This window comes from Ipomoea nil, unplaced genomic scaffold (assembly GCF_001879475.1).
Source record: "Ipomoea nil cultivar Tokyo-kokei standard unplaced genomic scaffold, Asagao_1.1 scaffold3109, whole genome shotgun sequence".
NCBI classification, from domain to species: domain Eukaryota; kingdom Viridiplantae; phylum Streptophyta; class Magnoliopsida; order Solanales; family Convolvulaceae; genus Ipomoea; species Ipomoea nil.
Window position 1 is genome coordinate 289783 of NW_017619537.1, and position 20616 is coordinate 310398.

At 37.5% G+C, this 20616-nt stretch overlaps 3 protein-coding genes across 3 annotated transcripts; all 3 read right to left on the reverse strand.

Annotated features, from left to right (window-relative positions):
• Positions 1-513: 513 nt before the first annotated feature.
• Positions 514-8862, reverse strand: LOC109166884 (protein POLLEN DEFECTIVE IN GUIDANCE 1). Its single transcript, XM_019315783.1, has 11 exons — positions 8122-8862; positions 6677-6828; positions 6332-6435; positions 4263-4351; positions 4050-4123; positions 3240-3390; positions 2961-3128; positions 2247-2344; positions 2029-2151; positions 1767-1832; positions 514-1177 (listed from the first exon to the last, which is right to left on the reverse strand). Exons 1-11 carry the CDS (start codon positions 8780-8782, stop codon positions 974-976), a joined length of 1890 nt encoding a protein of 629 aa, XP_019171328.1. The 5' UTR covers positions 8783-8862; the 3' UTR covers positions 514-973.
• A 1556-nt stretch (positions 8863-10418) lies between these two features.
• On the reverse strand, positions 10419-11744 carry LOC109166833 (U-box domain-containing protein 21-like). Its single transcript, XM_019315713.1, has one exon. It carries the CDS (start codon positions 11742-11744, stop codon positions 10419-10421), a length of 1326 nt encoding a protein of 441 aa, XP_019171258.1.
• Positions 11745-16144: 4400 nt separating this feature from the next.
• On the reverse strand, positions 16145-19961 carry LOC109166863 (receptor protein kinase TMK1-like). The gene is made up of 2 exons (XM_019315756.1): positions 17291-19961; positions 16145-16861 (listed from the first exon to the last, which is right to left on the reverse strand). Exons 1-2 carry the CDS (start codon positions 19617-19619, stop codon positions 16338-16340), a joined length of 2853 nt encoding a protein of 950 aa, XP_019171301.1. The 5' UTR covers positions 19620-19961; the 3' UTR covers positions 16145-16337.
• Positions 19962-20616: the final 655 nt, after the last annotated feature.

Consider the following 20616-nt stretch of genomic DNA (forward strand, 5'->3'; position numbering starts at 1 on the left):
TGGCAAAGATTTCGAAGCTTACCTGTATTGCACTACAACCTTAAGTTAGGTTCATTCTCATGAAAGCAAAGTTGTAGGGCTTGGTGCCTCCCAAAAGCTTGTTTTTCTGGTTGGGAGGCATGTCATGAAACCATACCAAAAGGTGACAATCTGAGAAGGAGAATCATTCTTCTTGTCAATTATTGTTGTGTGCGCTACCAAGATGAGGAAAGTGGTGAGCAAACATCCTTGAATTGGGCTATCAAATTTCTTTTCCTAAGAAAGAAAGTAGTATATAATCTCACGGAACTAGCTCAATTGATTCGACCAATCTCTTGCTCCAACAGCAATGCAAAAGTTTGAATCCCACAAAAAATCTACAGGGTCATTAGGAGACTTCGCCTGATCAAAAGTGATGAAACCCCTTATGCACAAAATGTATAGATATGGGCTGAAAAATCTAATGTATCAACCAAAAAAAAAAAAAAAGCAGTATATGATTGAATCTATTCTGACACATTCTAAACACAGATTAAAACGGAAGGAAGGCTTGTTGTATGAAAGTAATGAACCCAACAGGTAAAAAGTGGCAAAACTGGACAAGTTGACAGAACAACTTGTCCAAATTGCACTATAAATTACCAAATGAGCACAAAAAGTAAAATAAAATATTCTCCTTTATCATCCCTCAGTAGTATTCGATCTCTACCAATGATGTATATTCACAACTACCGCAGTTGATTCAAAATTTGAAGCATATACAAGATTTGGCCTTTGGCTTTGCATCAAAATCTTCCATATGCAACTATCGGGTTGGTTAAGCACAAGCTCTTATATATTACCATACTAATCTGATCTGAATGTGAACTTCGAGTAACTCTCAACACCGAGGTGTTTCTTGTTTTTTTGTTTCCCAATTCCTCATCGCCTAAGGGGATCCCGTCTTGTTTGTTGATTAAGATCAGCTCTTGTGAAAGTATATCCAATAAAAAGATCAATCGCTGTGAAGCTTTTTCCTTCGCTGGCACCTCTTTATATACCAACTTGCATGCTTCTTCAATCCCATTCCAACCAATATTTTGAGACTCACAAGCATGATAAAGGTCAAGGCCGACAGGAGAAGAATCCAAAACAATCTCCAAGGAAGAGGATTATATGGCAGATGAGCAGCATAAACTGGGCGTACCACTCGAATTACCTGAAATTTAATGAGAATTTAGTTGGAGATTTCAAATTTGAGTACAACAAAGTTAAAGCAGGCTTTTCCACTCAAAAAAAAAAAGATTCTGAGTATGAATGAAAATATTGACAGTCTACTTGTGGTTGGTTCTAAGGCAACATATGTGCCGACTAAGCTTATTTAATTAGATAATTGGGATCATGAATTAAACGATCCACTTTAGACATGTTTGGTAATTATTATAGATTATGGAACGTAGTACAACTTTAGATTATTTTAAGCCAATAATCCATAAGTTAGATTAGATTATGAACTCACAATCCATGATCATAAACCATAGTTGTAAGCCTTAACAAATTGGCACATTATATTATCTACAGGTTTGGAAAAGATGATGGGTTATAGACCACACAAGACCATTTAGCTTATGTATTCCAGTAATGCGAAAGTAACTAAAATTGATTATGAATTATCCACAATCAAATAAATAAGAATAATATGTAATTAGAGGTTTTACCACAGGGGGCCTATGTATAATTGGAAAGATAGGACATAACAGTTAGAACGCATGTCAATGCAGCCCATGGATGAGAGAAAAAGGACTTACCACACAAGCTGGTGCTAGAGGAATGAAAACAAGGTTATTCTTCGCATTCTCCGGCTGGTTCCAAGTCTACAAAAGTGAATAAATCTAAGTGTTTTTTTTTTCTTTTGGGAAAGAGATGCTCATATACTCTATTGCAATGGCTAGAAGATTGAACAATGTAGAAACAATTTCTTATCACAATATAATAAACATAATCCACCAATATAATTTTTTTGATAAATCATAAATAACACTCAACCAATCACGCTGATAATGCATGTACCTGCTTGCAAAGATCTTCAAGAAATTCTGAAAATGCCATGGGCTTTATGTTGTTGAACTTCGCAATAAAAGAATGTTTAATTATATCAATCATCATTTCACATATGTACACAACAAGGGCATTCTGCATTCAAGAGAAGGGATGAGTGTAAGTTGCGCCAAGTTGCAGGGCAGCCACCTGACTTAAATGTGCAAGGAACTACATATCAAGCCACTCACATAAAGGAAACTTTGAAGCCAAGGTCCTTCAGCCTCCAGGATGTTTTGAGCTAAAACAAACAATAGAAATGCAGAAATGTGGAACCGCTCAACAGCATCTGGACAGAACAACCCCAGAGAATAAAGTAAGTATCGCACAAGTTCCAAGGCAGATATCTAAGAATCTTAACCTGATTCAGCAAATCCTACTGACAGTGCAGGGCAGAACCAATAGATTTTCTGAGTAATATCAAACATAGAGGTTATCTTCTTATTCAAGCTGAATAATTTATAACTGAGGGCAAGTATCATTACCTACATATTTAAGATATAGAAGGCATTTACATATTGAATATGGAAAAGGCAGACATGTGAAAGGATAAATTTAAATCTTAATTCTTCCCCTCCTTCGTGTCTGATTTTCTCCACAGCCCTACTAGGAGTTTTACTGATCCTATTCATGTTCTCATTGTCAGTTGACAAAGCCTAATAGGAGTAGAAACACTCCATAGCTAATGTGGCAGTTGGCATGAATACTGGAGTCAAATTTCTTATATACATGAGTTGGAAATTTTTCACAATGGGGGGGTAATGCAGAGAGTTTTGAGCATTTCCAATATGTAACAAAGTCATCCATAAAATGGCTGAGCTAGTGACTGACAACAGAGGGTCTACTGTAATGTTAAAAACACAACAATACTTAAGATATGTTTAATGATTTTGGGGATGACTTACCAGAATATACTAGATTGTGAACATTATCCTTACTGTATCGTTTGAACACGTTACTTTTTATCTCCGTGAAGTTGTTAGACACGAGCAATGCAAATAATGCATTGTTGTGAGCAACTATGCAAGTTGACAAAGTAATGGCCTGAGCTAACAAGATGAAGGAATGAATAAGTACGAAGAGTTAAGGAACATACGTCATAACTGGGGGTAAAATTGAGCACAAATGTGTATCCAAAATCAATCACAATATTTATTTATTTATTTTTGAGAAACAAAGGATATTTGATGTTATCACGGCTATGATTTCATCTGAGATGAATCTCCATAGCCAGAGTTGCATGTTTTCTGGTGAACAAGTTGCTAGATCTTCAGCAGTAGTAAATAGAGTTTGCATTACGTCTCCTCCAAAACTTTGGAAAAGCTTATCAAATATCTGTCAACAACAGAAAAATAACTATGTAATTACCTAAACTAATTAGTCAAGTTTACAAACTATAAACTACTGTTTCTAAAGGTGGTCCTCATTTATGAAAAAGCAGTAAAGTTAATAGTAGTAGTTCATTAGTCATGATTTAATAATTTACTTGGGTAACCAAAGACTAAAAAAGATATGTTTAGGGAACAAGATATGTTTGACAATGGAGGAAGCAACTGCTAGTAAATGAATATTTTATCCAAAAGATCAATTGGTGTGAATGAAAGTACAAAAGCATTGAAAGATCAATTGGCATGAATTAAAGTAGAAAAGCATTGAAAGATCAATTGGTGTAAATGACAGTAGAAAAGCATTGAAAGATAAATTCGTGTGAATGAAAGCAGAAAAGCATAGAAAGATCAATTGGTGTGAATGAAAGTAGAAAAGCAGTGATGTCCCTCTATGTTGTCAAGGAGCATATGGCAAATGCAATGTGGAAATATTAATGTGAATGTCTAAAAGGCAAGGAACAACACTTCAAGGTTCTTCTATAGGCAATATTGATGATGCAGTTTAATGATCCATTGATCCTGCAACACAATTGAATATGGTACTAAGCCTATATTAGGAACAGTGTGCAAGAACTTTGGGCAATGGTATAGTAAAAAAATTCTCACCTCCAACACATTGTACACCACATAAAGCTTGATTGTCCCTTGACCACGAATCATGTGATAGATTAAGCTAATATCTGAGAAAGTAAATAGATAAAAAGCAAATAAGACAGAGTAAAGGGAGAGGGAAAGTGAAAATACAGAGATGTGGGCATGAAAACTACCAAGAATAATAAGAGATATACAAATGTCACAAGGCTGAATCTCCATGTATACCTGTTTGTTGTAATAGGGTCACTCCAACAATCAGTGCAACAAAACAGCCAAAATCACAAAGCTCAGCAGTCGAAGGCCTATTTAACTGCCTGCCATAGGCAAGGTCAGGTTATTTTGCAAGTTAAATATGTCTGCATGCTGAGTCATCATAGGGACACCAGAAGACAGGAAAAAAGTGCTAAAGGGACATAGACTCTTGGAATAACCAAACCAGTAATAATGGACTAAGGAAATCTATATGTACATTCGATATCCATGCTTTTTGAATAGATTGGTAGGCCTCTCCCTACTTCAGATGCAAAGAAATAGTATAAAGCCTTTTAGCAGAATAAGCATTAGCCTTACAGTCTTTAACCACCTAGTCTTTTCCTTGTCACTTTGATGGTTCACGGAATGTGAGATTAATTACCCTAGGTAATAGGATTACCTCCGGGAAGATAATGTGAGTTTACGGTAGTGTAAGATTACCTTATGTGTTTGGTTAAAGTTGTAGGAATGTAATGTTAACTTACTTTGGTTGGAGGCTATATTACATCATTTACATAAATGCCCTTAGCCTATGTGTTTGACATTTATGGAATTTTTTTTGAATGCTACTGACTCTATTATAATGTAATATCTGTTCATACATACTTTCTCAACCTACTGAAGCACAAAGAGTCAATGCCCCCACATTGGGGTTCGAACCTGAGACCTCTCATATGAGAAGCCACAGCTATGCCGCTTGACCTTAAAATAGTAATACCTTATAAAATAATTATTATGAATCAAAACAAAAAATTAAGATGACACTATTATTGTGAATTTTAACTTGAGAAAAGAATTGTATATTTTTTGTAGGAGATTAATCCTAAAAGTAAATATTTGGCTTTAAAAGTAAAGAAACTAAAACAAAAAAGACATGGTCAAAGCAAGAAATATTGGCAATGCAATGAATTGAGGGCAAATATGGAATATTGAAAAGTAATCTTGGAACACCTAAGATTTGCAAGGTAATGAGATTACCTAGGATATTACCCCATTTCCTATGTAGCAGTCGGTTTTCAGACTACTTGAACCAAACAAGGCGATATGGCATTATCTTTCTCACATTACCAGGGTAATCTCAGATTACTTGAACCAAATGCCCCCTAAAGACATTACTCTTAGGGGGATGTTTGGTTCAAGATATGTAAGATAACCAAGGTTATATTTGCTTGAGAATATAAGATTTCCATAGTTGGTTCAAGTTATGTAATTTTCCCAGAGAATGTCACTTAACCTCCTCATAAGATTTTTAGCAATTTTGGAAGGAAAGTGAGATACCCTTCCCTTCCTTAAGTATTCTCACATTCCCTTGCATTTTTACTAATTTTGCCTTTTTAACCCATTGCTTTTTCAGTTTTTCTATCCCTTCAAAACACACTATGTTTCTCAAGCTCTTAGTCAATTACTTTTAAATCTTTACTTACATATTTTACCATTGCCTTATTTATTTATTTTAATTTCAAAGTTTACTGAAATACATTAAAATAAGGTATTAAAGTAAAATAACCATTATAGCATAAAAATAACTCTTCAACCAAACAAGTTTATAATACATACCTCACTTTTAACCAAACACAGGAATCTAACATTCCGTGAACCAAACACCCCCCGGCCCCCCATTGTTGTTAACCAGTAAAGAACTCCAACTCACATATTTACATGCACATCTTCATTAGGCAACATTTTAAACATCACAAAACATATTAGACTACTCGCATCTCGCATATCACATGTATCTCCAGCCAAGTGATTTTAGAAAGCATAAGTCCCTTTCATGTTTAGCCTAGTGAATCAAAAACAAGCAGGGGCAAAAAACACACTTACTGCATGGAACAATAGTTTTTTTCAATTTAAAATAACTCAGAGTTCAGACTTTTTAAATTGAATCAAAGCATTAACCTATTTTCTTTACAGATGTTGAAGCTAGAAGCCCATGTTTTTACCCAGAAAATTTCATTTATTAGACACTTGCTAAAGGAGTGTTATCAACATGCTTATTAAAATTTAAAGTATAAAGAATTAGCAAAAGAGAATAGTCCAACCTAGATTTCAAAAACTTCCAGAAGGTCGTGATGATCCTTGTTGGCATAATAGTTAGCAGTGAGAGAAACGAATCCAAGCAGACAAAAAAACCCACATTTATGAGCTGCAAAGTGATGTTTACGCCATGTAACACAGATTAGAAATCCAAATGTTATGTCTAAACAGCATGGTAAAGGATGGTCAGAAAGTACAGGCTATAAAATGTATGCAAAAAGATATTGCTTGAGTTCGACCTTCCTTGACAGTTTAGGGCAAACAAGTTTAAGAGCAAAACAGAAACTATGATAACTTTTATGTCAGCTTTTCATATTAAGTTGTTTCTTAGCATCATTTGACTTGCATACCAGTTCACACCTCCAAGGTAGGTGGAATATAGTGTCATAAACTCTCTCCCGTTCTTTCTCATTACCAAGGCAGATTGTGTTTTTTAAAGAATTTCCAGCATACATCTCTTCCGCTAAGAACTTCATTGGTGACTTTTCCACATGAAACTCATCTGCATAAAGTGAATGAGGTAAGCAAGTGAAATGCAAATTCAAAGGCAAATTATTAACCCATATTTCTTTTCTTTTCTTTTTTTTGGACAAGTTGTGTTTAACTCAATTAATATCCAGAAAGAATAAAAATGAAAACCCACAACATGCAGAAGAATGCTGTGCTTTAGACTTTCACTGTTGCATTATAAACACTTGAAGTATAAGAGTAGGCATATGGTTGGTAACCCTTGTAAAGCAGAGATCAGCACTTTGTTTGGGTTAAAGAACATATAGTCTTACTAGATACGTCAAAAGGTAACAAAGTTGGTACAGGTCACAATCTGCTACAATTGAACAAACAATCTAAAACAAAACCAAAAACCAGGCTAGAATAATATTTGCAAACATGACAATGCATTTGTGTTATAACAGGTCTGCATGAAGCATTCTATATAACTGTTCATGTTTGCATATTAACTGTACATGCCAAAGCTTCGGATGATATAACAATTTGGTAACTACTCTCAAATTAGTGCATAAGAGGATATCAGCAGGACTTCCAAACTTTCTTTAGGTTACAGGGATCAATTATATTGGGTTTTCCATTATTTGTAAACACAATGAATGGAAATTTTCTATATTACTTGGGTCTCCTTACAATTGGAGAACTCTAAAATAATATAACTTTCCAAGGAACTTATTTCTATCCCCACTTTCATTCATCCATGGTTCATATGTTCAAAATGGTCCTAATATCATAGGCTGCATAGAGGAAAACATTTTTTTAGGCAAACATGTATCACGACATTAGACCCAAGCAATCTTCACAGGCATGTGCTAAATGTCCCATCAACATACAGTGAGATCAATGTCCTTGTTGCGTACCCAGGGAGACCTCCATGGAGTTGAAACCTGACCTATAAATTGGTGGTTGCACTCCCATGGACCAACTCATAGCAACATATTACCAAACATTAAGTGAAACTAATACAGGTTCCTAATATTCATTTTGCAATCCACCAAAGGAATTTTTCACTTTGCCTAATATGCACATAAAACACTTAGCAAAGCTCAAATTGTCCAAGCATATTGCAGGATCTTGTAATAGTCTATGGATCCTAAGTTACAGTGTTTTGTCCAGTTGCAATATTGGGAATGCCACACAAGGAAATAAATCAAATACATTTAAATCACACAACTATAGATCATTTCAACAACATAAGGAACTGTAATTCAGAAATACTAAAATATATAACAACCAATTAGCAGATGAATGTGAAAGAAACTCAGCATATAACAATACAAGAACTTACTGTTCTGATCTTCAGCCATCAATCTCTTCCAGTCCAACGAGACTTCCTTTTCCAAATTCCTCCCCACACTCCCATCCCCATTCATCATTTCCACTCTCGTCATAGGATCCACTTTCTCCACTGCGCTCCCGCCATCTCCATTGCTCTCGCTTTCCTTGCTAACTGGAAATGACGCCACTCCCTCTTCGCACGCTCCACTTAGAACCGTATTCCTCTGCCGGAGTTCGCTATACTGCGGCCCTAATATTGAGCTCACAGTACAATTACTATCAGACACCTCCCTCGGGGCCCCCGTAGCCGCTACTTCCTCACAAACTACGACACTGCTCTGCAAAAAACTGCCATTATAACACCTGCTATCGAAATTTAACGGCTCCAAAGGAGAGCCACCGCGTACAGGTTCGTCCGCGGTCGAATTTTCGGAAATCGGAGAATATTCAAACGCCTTCTTCTGATTCTTCTTCCTCTTTTTGCGGGTTTTTGTGTGGCCGCAGGGAGGGTTTAAAGCGTCGTCCACCGGAGTCGGTCGGGGAGGATCAGATTTGGATCGAAAAAGAGCAGGGCCTGCAGTGGATAACAAGTCAAGGTCGTCGCCGTCGTCGTCGGCGGAGGCCGTGAGAATATTGAAGGATAATTTACGGCCACTTGATCTGAGCGCCATTGATCGTCGGTGACGTTGTCTGGCGTGGCGTAGTGTTGGGGACGATGACTGTGATGAGATTTTGGGAGTGCATTTTATTCCCTAACCCGTTACGTTTCTAGTTAAAAGTTGCGATAATTGCTTTTAGACCCTTGCGATTTATGATTATTCTAAACTAGTGCTTTACTCTTTTGTATATTTATGAACTCACGTCAAAATCTATATTATCAGCATCCAAGATAAATCAAAATGAATTGTTTTTATTTTATTATTATTACAATCAAATTGTAGTATTAAACTTGTTGGATTAGTCAAAAAGAAAAAGAAAAAGAATAAAGGAAAAAAAAAAAAAAAAAACCTTGTTAGAGTTATCATTTATACCTTATTGGGTTCGCCTCATCAATTAGTATTGCCTCATCAATTACGTTAGGCTTCGCTTACGTCGTTCAATTGATACGATGTATTGATCCATCTAGCCAATAATCATAACCTTATCATAACACATAGAATCTCTAAAAAATAAATTATTTGATTTTATTCATCGATCTTAAAGCAATATGATATAACTTTTCTAAATCCATGCTTCAAGGTCGTTTGCACTGTTCCAACTAGGATATTACACATGTCTAGATAATGAAGGTGTTCGAAAAATGATCGATCAATTATATTTTAGTGGCATAGCTAGTTGGTCCCAAATAGCAAAAAATGAAAAAACTACTTGGAACAACATTTTGAAAGTAGTTTATTGTGTTTTTTTTTTGAAAGTCGAATTTATCCTTAAAATTCGATACACGTATTGCAATATTTGTCATCTAGTTCATCACCAATCCTCGAGTTTGGGGTTTTGCCCATTGGTGGACCTAGATCTCTCCACAAAAGTGCATATATATTGGTGTTATCTGTGTTGTTCATAATTTCATTATGCGACTCTAATTAGTTGACTCAGATCACTGCATCACTGCAGTACATACCACAAAGCAACAATTTGCCATATGCACCTAATTTATCATAGAGTGTGAGTGCATGGGCATAATATCATTCTCTCGAGATAGAGAAATATTGCATATAATATGTAATAACTATGAATTAGACAGTAACACAATGGAACCAACGAGAAACTAAGCAATCTATAAGGACCATAACTAGTAGTGAGCAACGATAAGTAACAAAATAAGACTAACACATATATACAAAATAACAACACAATGCAACATAAAGACAGTAGGACTTAATAGAAAACATTATCTTATAAATGCAATCAAATTTATAAAATTATGGAAAAATCACATGCACAATCAATGGTATGAGAAGATAGTATTATAGCCTAAAAGCCACTTATATGATCATCTAAACAATAATTAGGACTAAGAATTGCATCACTTTCATGACATATCAATTCTAAGTCCTTAATTCTAAATGTACTAAAAAATAAAAACCACCGCATATTGAAGCAACAATATAACCGCCCAATCAAATACCATTCCGTATTATTAGTAGAAGATGTTTACATTAATATAAGAACGTATCTTGATTTCTTTACTTTAATTTCTACAAGTATTTCATAGTATAAACAAATAAATAAAGAAATATACTCTGATCTCCTAACTCCTAATTAAGGTAATATATAACCAATGATCTAATGGTGTTAAGGTTCAAATTAAAATGTCCGTTTAAGATTTCTGAAATCCCCTGACTCGATACACTCTTCGCTATCCTTGTGCACATTCATCATCTTCAACAGCTCGCCCGCCTTCTCCTTCGCGGTTTCGCTACACCCCACTTGTAAGAGCAGCAAAAGCTTCTGAAACGCCCCCACTCGCAGAGCCTCAACCACCACCTTTTCATCGTACTTGCCGAGTTTCCATAGAACCGAGACTGAGAACTCGGTTGACAACTCCGAAACTCGGTGCAGTTTCTTCACCAAAACCGGTATGGTTAACGCGTGGTTAATGGCCGTTTCTCTCGCCGCGGCGGAGATGCCGCAGACGCCGTCCAGAACCGCCAGCGCCTTCTCGCACACGCTCCGGTCGCAATCCACCAGCGTTTCGGTTATTGTTGCTACGATTCCTAGCTTGGAGAGGGCCGCGGCGGCTTTCGCCGCCGCGGGAGTGGAGGATTTGGAGATTAGGTAGTAGATTGACAGCAGCGCTGCCTTGGTGGCCGCCGGGCAAATTGGATCTTTTACCAGATTGACTAGCGGTTCTAGAGTGAAATCCACGATTTCGTCGCATTTTGTTTGGTCTGCGGCGGCTAGGATCTCTCTTAGCACCAAAACTGCGTTGCTTCGGCTAGGGAGATTGCCGTTGTTCATGAACCATTCTAAGCTGCGTAGCGAGGAATCGGTTACGATGTTTCCCGACCGGGATTCAGCGTCGAGCGGCAACATCGTTGCCAACGTTGACAAGATTTCCTCCAAAACGTCGAGGAAATTATTGTCCTTAGAGGAGAAGGAGCCGAAGATATCCAAAAGGACTTTACCGGCGCTATTAGCAATGATACGTTTCCTGTTCCTCTTGCTCTCCTCCATTGCCGTCCTGAGTTTCACCACCAATTCCCTGCACGTTTCGCCGTTCAATTCATCTCCGGCGGCCTCGATCTTCGATAGAATCTCCGCCACTTCTCGTGAGGCGATCGGCGCTTTAGGCGTGGCGATCCTTTCGACGCCGGAATCGGCATTCTCGACGCACCAGTCCTGAATCATCTGCCTTATGGCGTGATTTGGGACCGGGTCTGAACCGGCGAGCAGGACTTGCTTGGTGAGAGGGCACGTCCGGTTCCCGGCCTCCAGCCACGCCTCGATGCCGTCCCGGTCGTACGTGATCCCCGTCGACAACATCACCGGATCCTTCATAAGGTCCAGCGAGATCGGACACACAAAATTGGACGGAATCCTCAGCTCCCTGCCGCCGCCGCCATTTTTATTATCGTCTTCTACATTCTGTTTCTTCTTCCCTGATCTTCTCCTCTTCCATAATGACAACATTCTTGAATCTTGAATCGAATTTCTGAACTACTGATTCTTTATGACAAAAAAGCTTGAAGCCAATGTGATTTCTTTTCTGGGTTTGTGTTAGAGTGAACAAAATTTATTTGAACAAGTCTTATTTATAGATGGAGAGGGATGGCATTTGAAGCCACGCGGTTCATCTTTTAATTTCACTTCACCCCCTAGAGTTTCTAATAACAACAATTTAATCCCCTAATGCTCTAAATCTTACACTCGTACCCCTCAATTAGACGAGGAAAACCTATAATCACTACCCGATAGTTTGTACTAAATGTCAAATTTGTAATATTGTAATTATTAAGTCAACAATCTAACTAACTTTACTAGAATTACTTAATTACCCCAATCATACAAAACTTTGTCACACAAATAAAAAATCCATTTTCTATCTCAAAAAAAAAAAAAAAAAAGATCCATTTTCAGTCAAAATTGTTTAGTATAGCAGATGAGCAAGAAGTACAGGAGAAACCAAATATTTAGGATTAAATTTCTTGTTTTGGCGTAAAATAGAAAGGGCCAATATGTAATTGTTAAAAACAACAGCGGTGCAAGTGAAATTAAAAGAGATATATTAATAATAGTAATTAAAAAGAAAACACACGCTGAAGAACGTGTCTCAAGAGTTTAAGAGCGGAATAGAGTTTTTGAATGTTGACCGTGTAGTATAGTTTGAAATGGCCATTGCGTTCTTTTGGGAATGGAATAATTATATTAAATAAATTAATAAAATACAATCAAACCAATTAATTGCGTGTATATGACTATATCCATCCCAATTTTTCTTTAACTTATTTTTTCCGACAAAGAATTTGAGACTTATTTATTTGCGTTTACATTTTTTATAGTACTATCAATTCTATTACAATGTAGTATATATTCAATATTTGAGTTTACATTTAACTGAGACGTCTCATGTTCTTTATTGATAAAAATTCAAACCAATATATAAGACCAATGTAACATATACTCGTGAACTAAATTTTATAATGTAATTAAAACTTAAGTTCCTAGTTATTATTGTGTGCAGTGAGTAAATATCGCACTTGTGTAATAATGTGTGACGATTTTGATCGAAAAAGTGTTTGTAAAAAAGTAAATTTGTGAAATATTATGTAAATGTTATTGTATTGTACTTCTGTATATGCATGTACATTTGGACAGCTACGTAAATAGGCAGGGGCTATAGAATGAAGAAGGTTGATTTTTAATTCTTGTGTGTTGACGGAGAGGGCGGTCGATCCGTCAACAACACAATGTACGAACCGGTTGTTTGACTTGACGGAAGCGGCGTTTACAGAATAATATGGTATGGGAGATTGAATATTTGACAAATTATGTTTGTCTAATTTCTATGGAACAAATCATATTTATTTTAAATTATTTTAAGTACTTTTCGTATAATATACTCCGTAATATAGTATTACTGCATAAGAATTCATATAATAATTACGTTAGTCTATAATTATGTAAATATTATCGGTTTCGGTGTGAAGAGTTACAAGTAGAGTTGGTCAAAATTTGGACCTGGGCCGGTCTTGGGCCTCGATCAGCACAGCTTGGGACCGACCCATAGTATTTTATATATATATATATATATACACACACACACACATAGTCACACATTTTTTGCTTTGCACATATTGTATAGGCTTTTTAAGGAAAATCTACCTTGAAATGTGTACCTAATTAAGATTCTTTTTTACTTGGTAACATTTTACATAAAGCTTCTAACTTCTTAAGGTTTCGAACTGTTTGCTCAGAGAATGTCTCGAACAGTTCCTTCAAATGGTCAACTCTTACCTTTCAAGTTATTACTTCGAGCCGCCGGCCTTAAGCTTTTCTTAATATTTCGTTCGAATAGTTGTTCTTACTATTCGACATATTGTTACTTGACAAGGTTGGCACTTCCACTCTTCGGCTGTATGTTTCAACCTTTCGGTCTTCAATAGGTATATCCTTTGTCTTGAACTCTTCGACTTGAACTCTGTTAGCAATTCGAATTGTAACCATTCATACGATTCGTACTGAAGAATATTCTAAGTCTAAACAGAGTAAAAGAATTGCGGGCTAAATTTCCCAAATTTTTAGTATTATCAAAATTGAATTTACAGTTGTTCCTAACAAATACTAATTATAATTTCACATTTTTTAAATAAAATGCACAAAAAAAATAGAAACTATTAACAAGATTTTTCTTTGCCACGATGAATGTATATCACTTGTAATATTGTTCAACTCCGATCGGAGACCGTGGAACACGTAAAGATTTTGTTCGTCCAACGACAACGGCCGATCGGCGAGAGCCAATTCCTCGATAATGACCTGAGCACGCCCAAGATATTCTGCAGTGGTGGAGTCACCTTGTCGAAGTCCTTGAAGCTGACTTAGCAAACTGAGTGAGCGAGCTCGTGTAGAAGAACCCAGGGCAGCTTCAATGGCAGTCCAGACATCACGTGAGGAGTCCTTACCAATAGCCAAGTACATACACTCATCCGAGAGAGAAGAGATGAGCATAGAAAGGATCGATTGATCCTGCTGCATCCACAGTGCATAAGCAGCGTTCAGAGTTGCGGTGGAGCCATCAACGGAGGGAAGAAACTGGGCTGGACAAACAAGAACATAATTTGCCAAATATAACATCCTGATAATTATTGATATAAGTTGATAACCGTTACCCACCTATATTGTTTGATAATTAACCCCGAGTCTTACAATAGCATGTACCATATGCCATTTGAAGAATAAAAAATTTGGTCGGTCTCTATACCTTATGAAATGCTATTCTGTCGGAATATTTTCATTGGAAAGATTCATTGGTTTCTAACATGTCATAATTGCCACATAATACTACAGACATGTTTTATTTGACGTTGTAGGGTCCTCTCCCGGGATGGGATGCATGCAACTCAATAAGATTCATTTTATTAAATTTTGACTTATTCCCTGTTTGAATATTAATATGTGTGTTTCTAGCGGGACACGCTTATGGAGTTATGGATAATATAATGGGCTCATTCTTCCCTTACGCGAAACAAACGCGCACCCATCTTCGGCCGTTACTGTTCGGATTTACATTAACACGTGACTTGCATTTCTTATCCAAAATGTTTGGCAGTTTACCATTTAAATTTCTCTGTCTTCCACAAAATATATTTATATAACAAAAATTTAGTTCGTGTTTATTTTGAAATGTTTTTTAAATTGGAAAATGAAAATGAATTTTTTAATTTTATCGGAAAACAATTCAAATTTGTGTTTTAAATGAAAAAAATGGGGAACATTACTTGGAGCTTATATAAGTTTGTTGAAGTCGTATAAATTTATAGTTGCGTTTATTTCAATCTTTCATTTTTTTTTCTGTTTCTTTTATTCTTTAAAATTTTTAAAACTTAAATTAAACCTTAAATTTAAAAAAATTCTCATTTTGATATATTTGAACCTATTAGTTAGTTGATAATCACATCACATGATATAAATCAGTAAAATTTTACTAAAGTTTGACGTGTACATAGAAAAATTAAATATTAAATATTTATATTATAATTATTATTAATAAATTATATTTGGTTCATTGTAATCTTAAAACCGAGTGCATCTCCCTCAATTTGTCTTGTTTTAGACTAAGGGTCTAAGGAAGGCTGGCCAACATGAACATCTCATTCCCCTTCTCCAAGTCCACAAGACAAATTTGATATTGTAACATTTATTTATGCTAATAATTTTTTTTATTATGCATTTGGTGGGCTAAGGTGCGGCAATTTAGACGAAACAAGCCAAAGAGTCCACCAATAAAACGGTCCTAAAATGTTAAAGCTTACCGAGTTTTGTATGCAAGCAGTAGTTTTGCTAGGATATATATTGTTAATATTATATATAAAACAATTAAAGCAATTCATGCACCCACAATAATACGCGTGTCAAGAAAACATTAAAACTACTGCACTTATAATAAGATAAATTATAGAAAAACAACAATATATAATACGCTGCTTACTAATATTATTAGACACGCCGTCTGGTTTCATTATTTTATACCAACCATTTCCTACTCTTGTCAGTACCGTACGCGTCAGGAAATCACACAACACTTATTCTAACCACCTTATATTAGTACACACAACATTATAGTATTATACTATATATACTATACCATACCATTAAATTACTTTATATTACACATCCACACCATTTCCGGCCTTAATTTAAGGATGCCTGTGACCAAACCCACCCATAATAATAATAATCTAACAACAAAACACCCACCCTTAATTTAAGGGCGGCAGTGCTGACTTATTTCACTGCTATCTGCTATTGATTAATTATTATTATAATATGAGCAGGACCACATTATGCAGTAATGATAGACATGATCCACAAACTAAACAAAGGATGTTTCATAAACTAAATTAACATTGTCATGCTACAATCAAACGCCATCGTAGAAGTATAATAGACAAGGAAATTCAATTCATCGGATTAGGAACGTAACACAAAGAATAAATGAACCAACCAACCTCCTAAGTGCCATCCACTTGATGGCAAATTCCAATGCCCGGCCCGGCCCTGTTCTTACCGCCCATCTGATGATGTGAACGAATCTGCAAACCCAGACGGGCGTGTGGGTATACTTGTCTGGGTATTGTCACTGCTCCCGGGATAAGAAGACGCATCGAACCCGCTCGATTCCTCGAGAGCCTGCCACTTCTTAACTGCCTGGGGCAAGCTGAGGAAGAAGTCGATCCCGTATATGTCATCCTCGTTGGGCTCCGATGGTTTCCAGAGCTCAGCGAGAGACGAAAGAACGTTCACCGCGTGCCCCATATCGGGTCTTTGATGGGGATCCCGAGCACAGCAGTGACCAGCCAACTCGGCAACAGTTCGTACACTGGCTAGTGTTTCTTCATTTAGATCAATCGTCGGGTCAATCGCCTTCCTAAATTGTTCCTCGTCCCCCCACATTCTTCGGAACCATGGTACAAGATGCATACTCTCCTCGGGCTGACTTTCATCTAGAGCTTTCCTTCCAGTAATTATCTCCATCAGAATGACTCCAAAGCTAAATACGTCAATTTTGGTTGTTACTCGGCCCGTAACTGCCCAAAAAATCATAATAAATTTTGTATCCATCATAAAAGTTATTGGAACATTGAAATGTATACGTTATGCCAATGGTGATAGACTTGTGATGTTAACATCTAGCAAGCAAATTTAAACTAAACTACAAAAAACAGATGTGAAATAAGTTCGAAGAACTGCTATTTTTCATAAACCAACAAAATGATAGGCAAGAACTGCTAATCTATTGTAACCTTACAATTAGAAATAATATAATAACTCATTAGTAGTTTAAAATAAGCTATAAGCTCTGCCAAACAGAAACAAAAGAATGTTTTTTCCTGGAAAATTTATGATATTGTTTGAAGATAGTAAGAATGTTTTTTCCTGTAAAATTTATGTTCAAACACCACAATGCAATCAATGATAAAATAAAATAAAAGAACTAAATCTCGTAAAAGACTTACCAGCATATTCTGGAGCAAGATAACCGAAAGTTCCAGCTAACCTTGTAACAATTGAAGCTTTCCCATCAGGAGCAAGACGAACGAGTCCAAAATCTGCAACTTTAGCCCTCATATCATCTCCGAGAAGAATATTTGATGGCTTAAGATCTCTATGAATGAAGCTTTGTTGGGCTAAGCCGTGCAAATATTCGACACCTCGAGCCACATCGAGTGCGATTATTATCCTTTTCATCCATTCGAGCGGTTTCAATCCTTCTTTTCTCCAGTCAAAGAGATACCGGCTAAGTGTCCCCTGAGGCATGTACTCGTAGACAAGGAGCTTCTCGTTTCCATCCAAGCAATAACCGAGAAGTGCAACCAAATGCCTATGGCGCACTTTTGTAAGGACAGCAATCTCGGATTTAAACTCGTCCAAACCCTTATCCCCCATCACCCCGGATTCCATCCTCTTAACAGCGATTTTCGTTCCATCGTGTAATTCCCCGCCATAAACAGTACCAAACCCGCCTCTTCCAAGTATATTATCTTCACTGAAGTTGTTAGTAACACTCTTCAAAACCTGGATGGAGATCATTAAGCTACCGGACTCGATAATATGAACATCGCTCGGTCCACTACTTCCATGACTATAAGTCTCGCTTACTCCTCCAGTAGCACTCGAGCCAGCAATCGTGATCTTAACCGCATCGTGTTCTGACCCTGAATGGCGAGGATGAATAACCATAGTATGTGGACTCTGCACTCTACCCGACCGCTTCTTCTTAGTTCGATACAAGCAAAAGACAAACAGCCCAGCCAAAGCAGCTACACCACACACACCACCAACCACCGCACCAACAATCACTCCTGTAGAGGATTTCTTACCACCGCTTTCCCCTCCTCCGGAGGGTGTTCCTCCACCACCTCCCCCGGGAGAACCACCAGGAGATGGTACCACTGAAGGAGGAGGACCGTCTTTACCTATATTGACATTTCCATCTGTTATCAATTTCACATTACTATTAAAGTTAGGGACTTTACCATACAGCTGATTATTCGAAACATCCAATAACTTAAGTTGACTCAAATCCGTAAGCTCGTTAGGGATATTTCCAGTGAGATTATTATTCGCCAAAATCAGCCTCTGCAGCGTCGTGATAGATGAAAAATTAGGCGAAATCGTCCCTATAAGCCCAAATTTCTGAAAATTCACAACCGAAATTCCTCCATTATCACATGTTATACCCCTCCATGGAGTGCAAGGATCATTACCTTTCCAATCCCGCGCAAACTGGATAGGGTATCCGACATCCTTAGCTACAGCTAACAATACATTAACCTTTGTGTCACAAGCTTTACCTGCCTGTGACAAACAAAAACTATTAGTGTCAGCCACCATATCAGCCTGAACAGTGTCTGGAAACTCGGGGGTCGGCCCTTGAAGCATATTATTAGTCAAATTCACAACTTTCAGAGAACTGAGCTTTGTCAATGAATCCGGGACCGGACCGGTAAGACTATTGTCTCTCACACTGAAATCTTGCAAGGAATTAAGGTCGGATAAGTTTGGAATTGGACCGGAAAATGAGTTCCCGTGCAACCAAACTTGGGTAAGAGATGTCATGTTTTGCAGAACAGATATGGTGCCATTTAGTCTAGAAGAAACACCGTTTTGACCGTTTAGCCATAAAGTCTGCAAAGAAGAGCCGGAAAAGCTCGGGGGGAGAGGCCCGGATAAAGAATTGAAGGAGAGACGCAGATCTGTTAAGCTAGGGAAATTATTGGAAATGAAAATATCAGGCAAGGGCCCGGAAATGGAGCAATTGATAGCGGAGAAGCTCCGGAGAGCTGAAGCGTCTTTAAGGCTTTCCGGGAACGGCCATGGAGAGAAAGGGTTGTTGTCTAGAGAAACCGATTCCAAGGAATTCATACCGGCGAAGAAATTGGGGGGAATTGAAGTGAAGCCGTTGCCGTTCACGAGGATCCTCTGAAGCGAGCCCAACCCAGCAAGACTGGGCAGAGCTCCGGCGAGCCCATTCTCCATCACTTCGAAGATCGTTAAGGCGGTGAGGTTTCCGAGATTAGGCGGCAGAGAGCCGGAGAGGCCCCGTTTCCCAACTTGGATCTTCGTAACCCGCCCGCCGGCGCACTCCACCTGCTTCCACTTGCACGGGTCCGGGTCATCCCACCCGAGCGACGCCGGCGGGTTGACACTCTTCTTCAACTCCTGCATTACCCCGACGTCCGGCGACTGTGACAGCGCCGCCGGCACAGCAACAACAAACAGAAAAAACAACAAACCCACAGATCTTAAAGCCAAACCAGAGATACCCAGATAGAGTTTCTTCATCTTCTAAACGAAATTCAAGAAAACTCCAGCTACAAAAGACAATTTCAGAAGAAAACTGGCAGGTTCTTCTAGCACACGACAGTTTCGACTCAAATTATACACCATACATGAACAAAATACATATACATGAGTAAAATATCACTGGCACAATAAGGATAAAGACTGGGTGCGAATTATAGAAAGAGAAAGAGAGAGAATTTTGAGGCGGCAGATTGAACGGCGGAGATGGAGGAATATAGAGAGTAAAAAGGTAAGATTTTTAATGGAATTTCTCTTTTTTGGGGTGCGAAAAGAGGAAGGAAAGTGAGTGGTGGGGGGTGGGTTGGCTTATAGAGCCTTCACTTTCCATAACCGGGATTTTGCCTATCCAGGGGAGAAAGAGAAGGTGAAAATAGGATACAGTTGGCACATGCGCGTGGGGCCCGCCCGGGTTAATCGGTGGGGCCTACATTAATTCAGCTGCTGCAGTCAAGCTCTAGTGCTTACTTAGGCTAAGGATAAAGGATGTCCTTTGCTCCAATACCACATTCTTGGGATTTATGCTATCGAATTTTTGCATCAAAACTATTTGTTCTTCTTTATCATTTACAAGAATATATTTATTATTTTTTTTTGAAAGCTACTAACTTGCCTTTGTTTTCCATCTATTATTTCATAGAAAAGAATAAAATAATACTATTTAGAAATATTTTAGTAATTATTATAGAAACATTCCTATTGAATGCATGATAAGATTTTTATCTAATTATTACACACACAAAAAATCAAATTAACATTCATTATTTGAAGATGAGTAAATATTTCACATGTAACGTATTAAATAAATGTTTGACTATTATGTGTTGGATCAAGTTTTAATTAGGTGTGTAAACAAGCTAGTCGAGCTCAAGCTCAGGTTAGTTCAAGTTCAAAAATTGAAGTTTGAGCTCGGCTCGAGCTTAAGTCAAGCTTTGACCGAGCCTCGGCTATATATATATATATATATAGTCACGAACGG

What these genes read in the sequence shown, in the direction of transcription:
- LOC109166884 (XM_019315783.1), bottom strand. Translation starts at nt 8,782, where the DNA reads ATGGCGCTCAGATCAAGTGGCCGTAAATTATCCTTCAATATTCTCACG. An exon ending in TACCTTGGAGGTGTGAACTG is followed by an intron (nt 6,436 to 6,676) that starts GTATGCAAGTCA and finishes ATCACTTTGCAG; the next exon opens with CTCATAAATGTGGGTTTTTT. An exon ending in TGGTGTACAATGTGTTGGAG is followed by an intron (nt 3,391 to 4,049) that starts GTGAGAATTTTT and finishes TGTTGTTGACAG; the next exon opens with ATATTTGATAAGCTTTTCCA.
- LOC109166833 (XM_019315713.1), bottom strand. Translation starts at nt 11,744, where the DNA reads ATGTTGTCATTATGGAAGAGGAGAAGATCAGGGAAGAAGAAACAGAAT.
- LOC109166863 (XM_019315756.1), bottom strand. Translation starts at nt 19,619, where the DNA reads ATGAAGAAACTCTATCTGGGTATCTCTGGTTTGGCTTTAAGATCTGTG. An exon ending in TCTTGCTCCAGAATATGCTG is followed by an intron (nt 16,862 to 17,290) that starts GTAAGTCTTTTA and finishes TTTTTTGGGCAG; the next exon opens with TTACGGGCCGAGTAACAACC.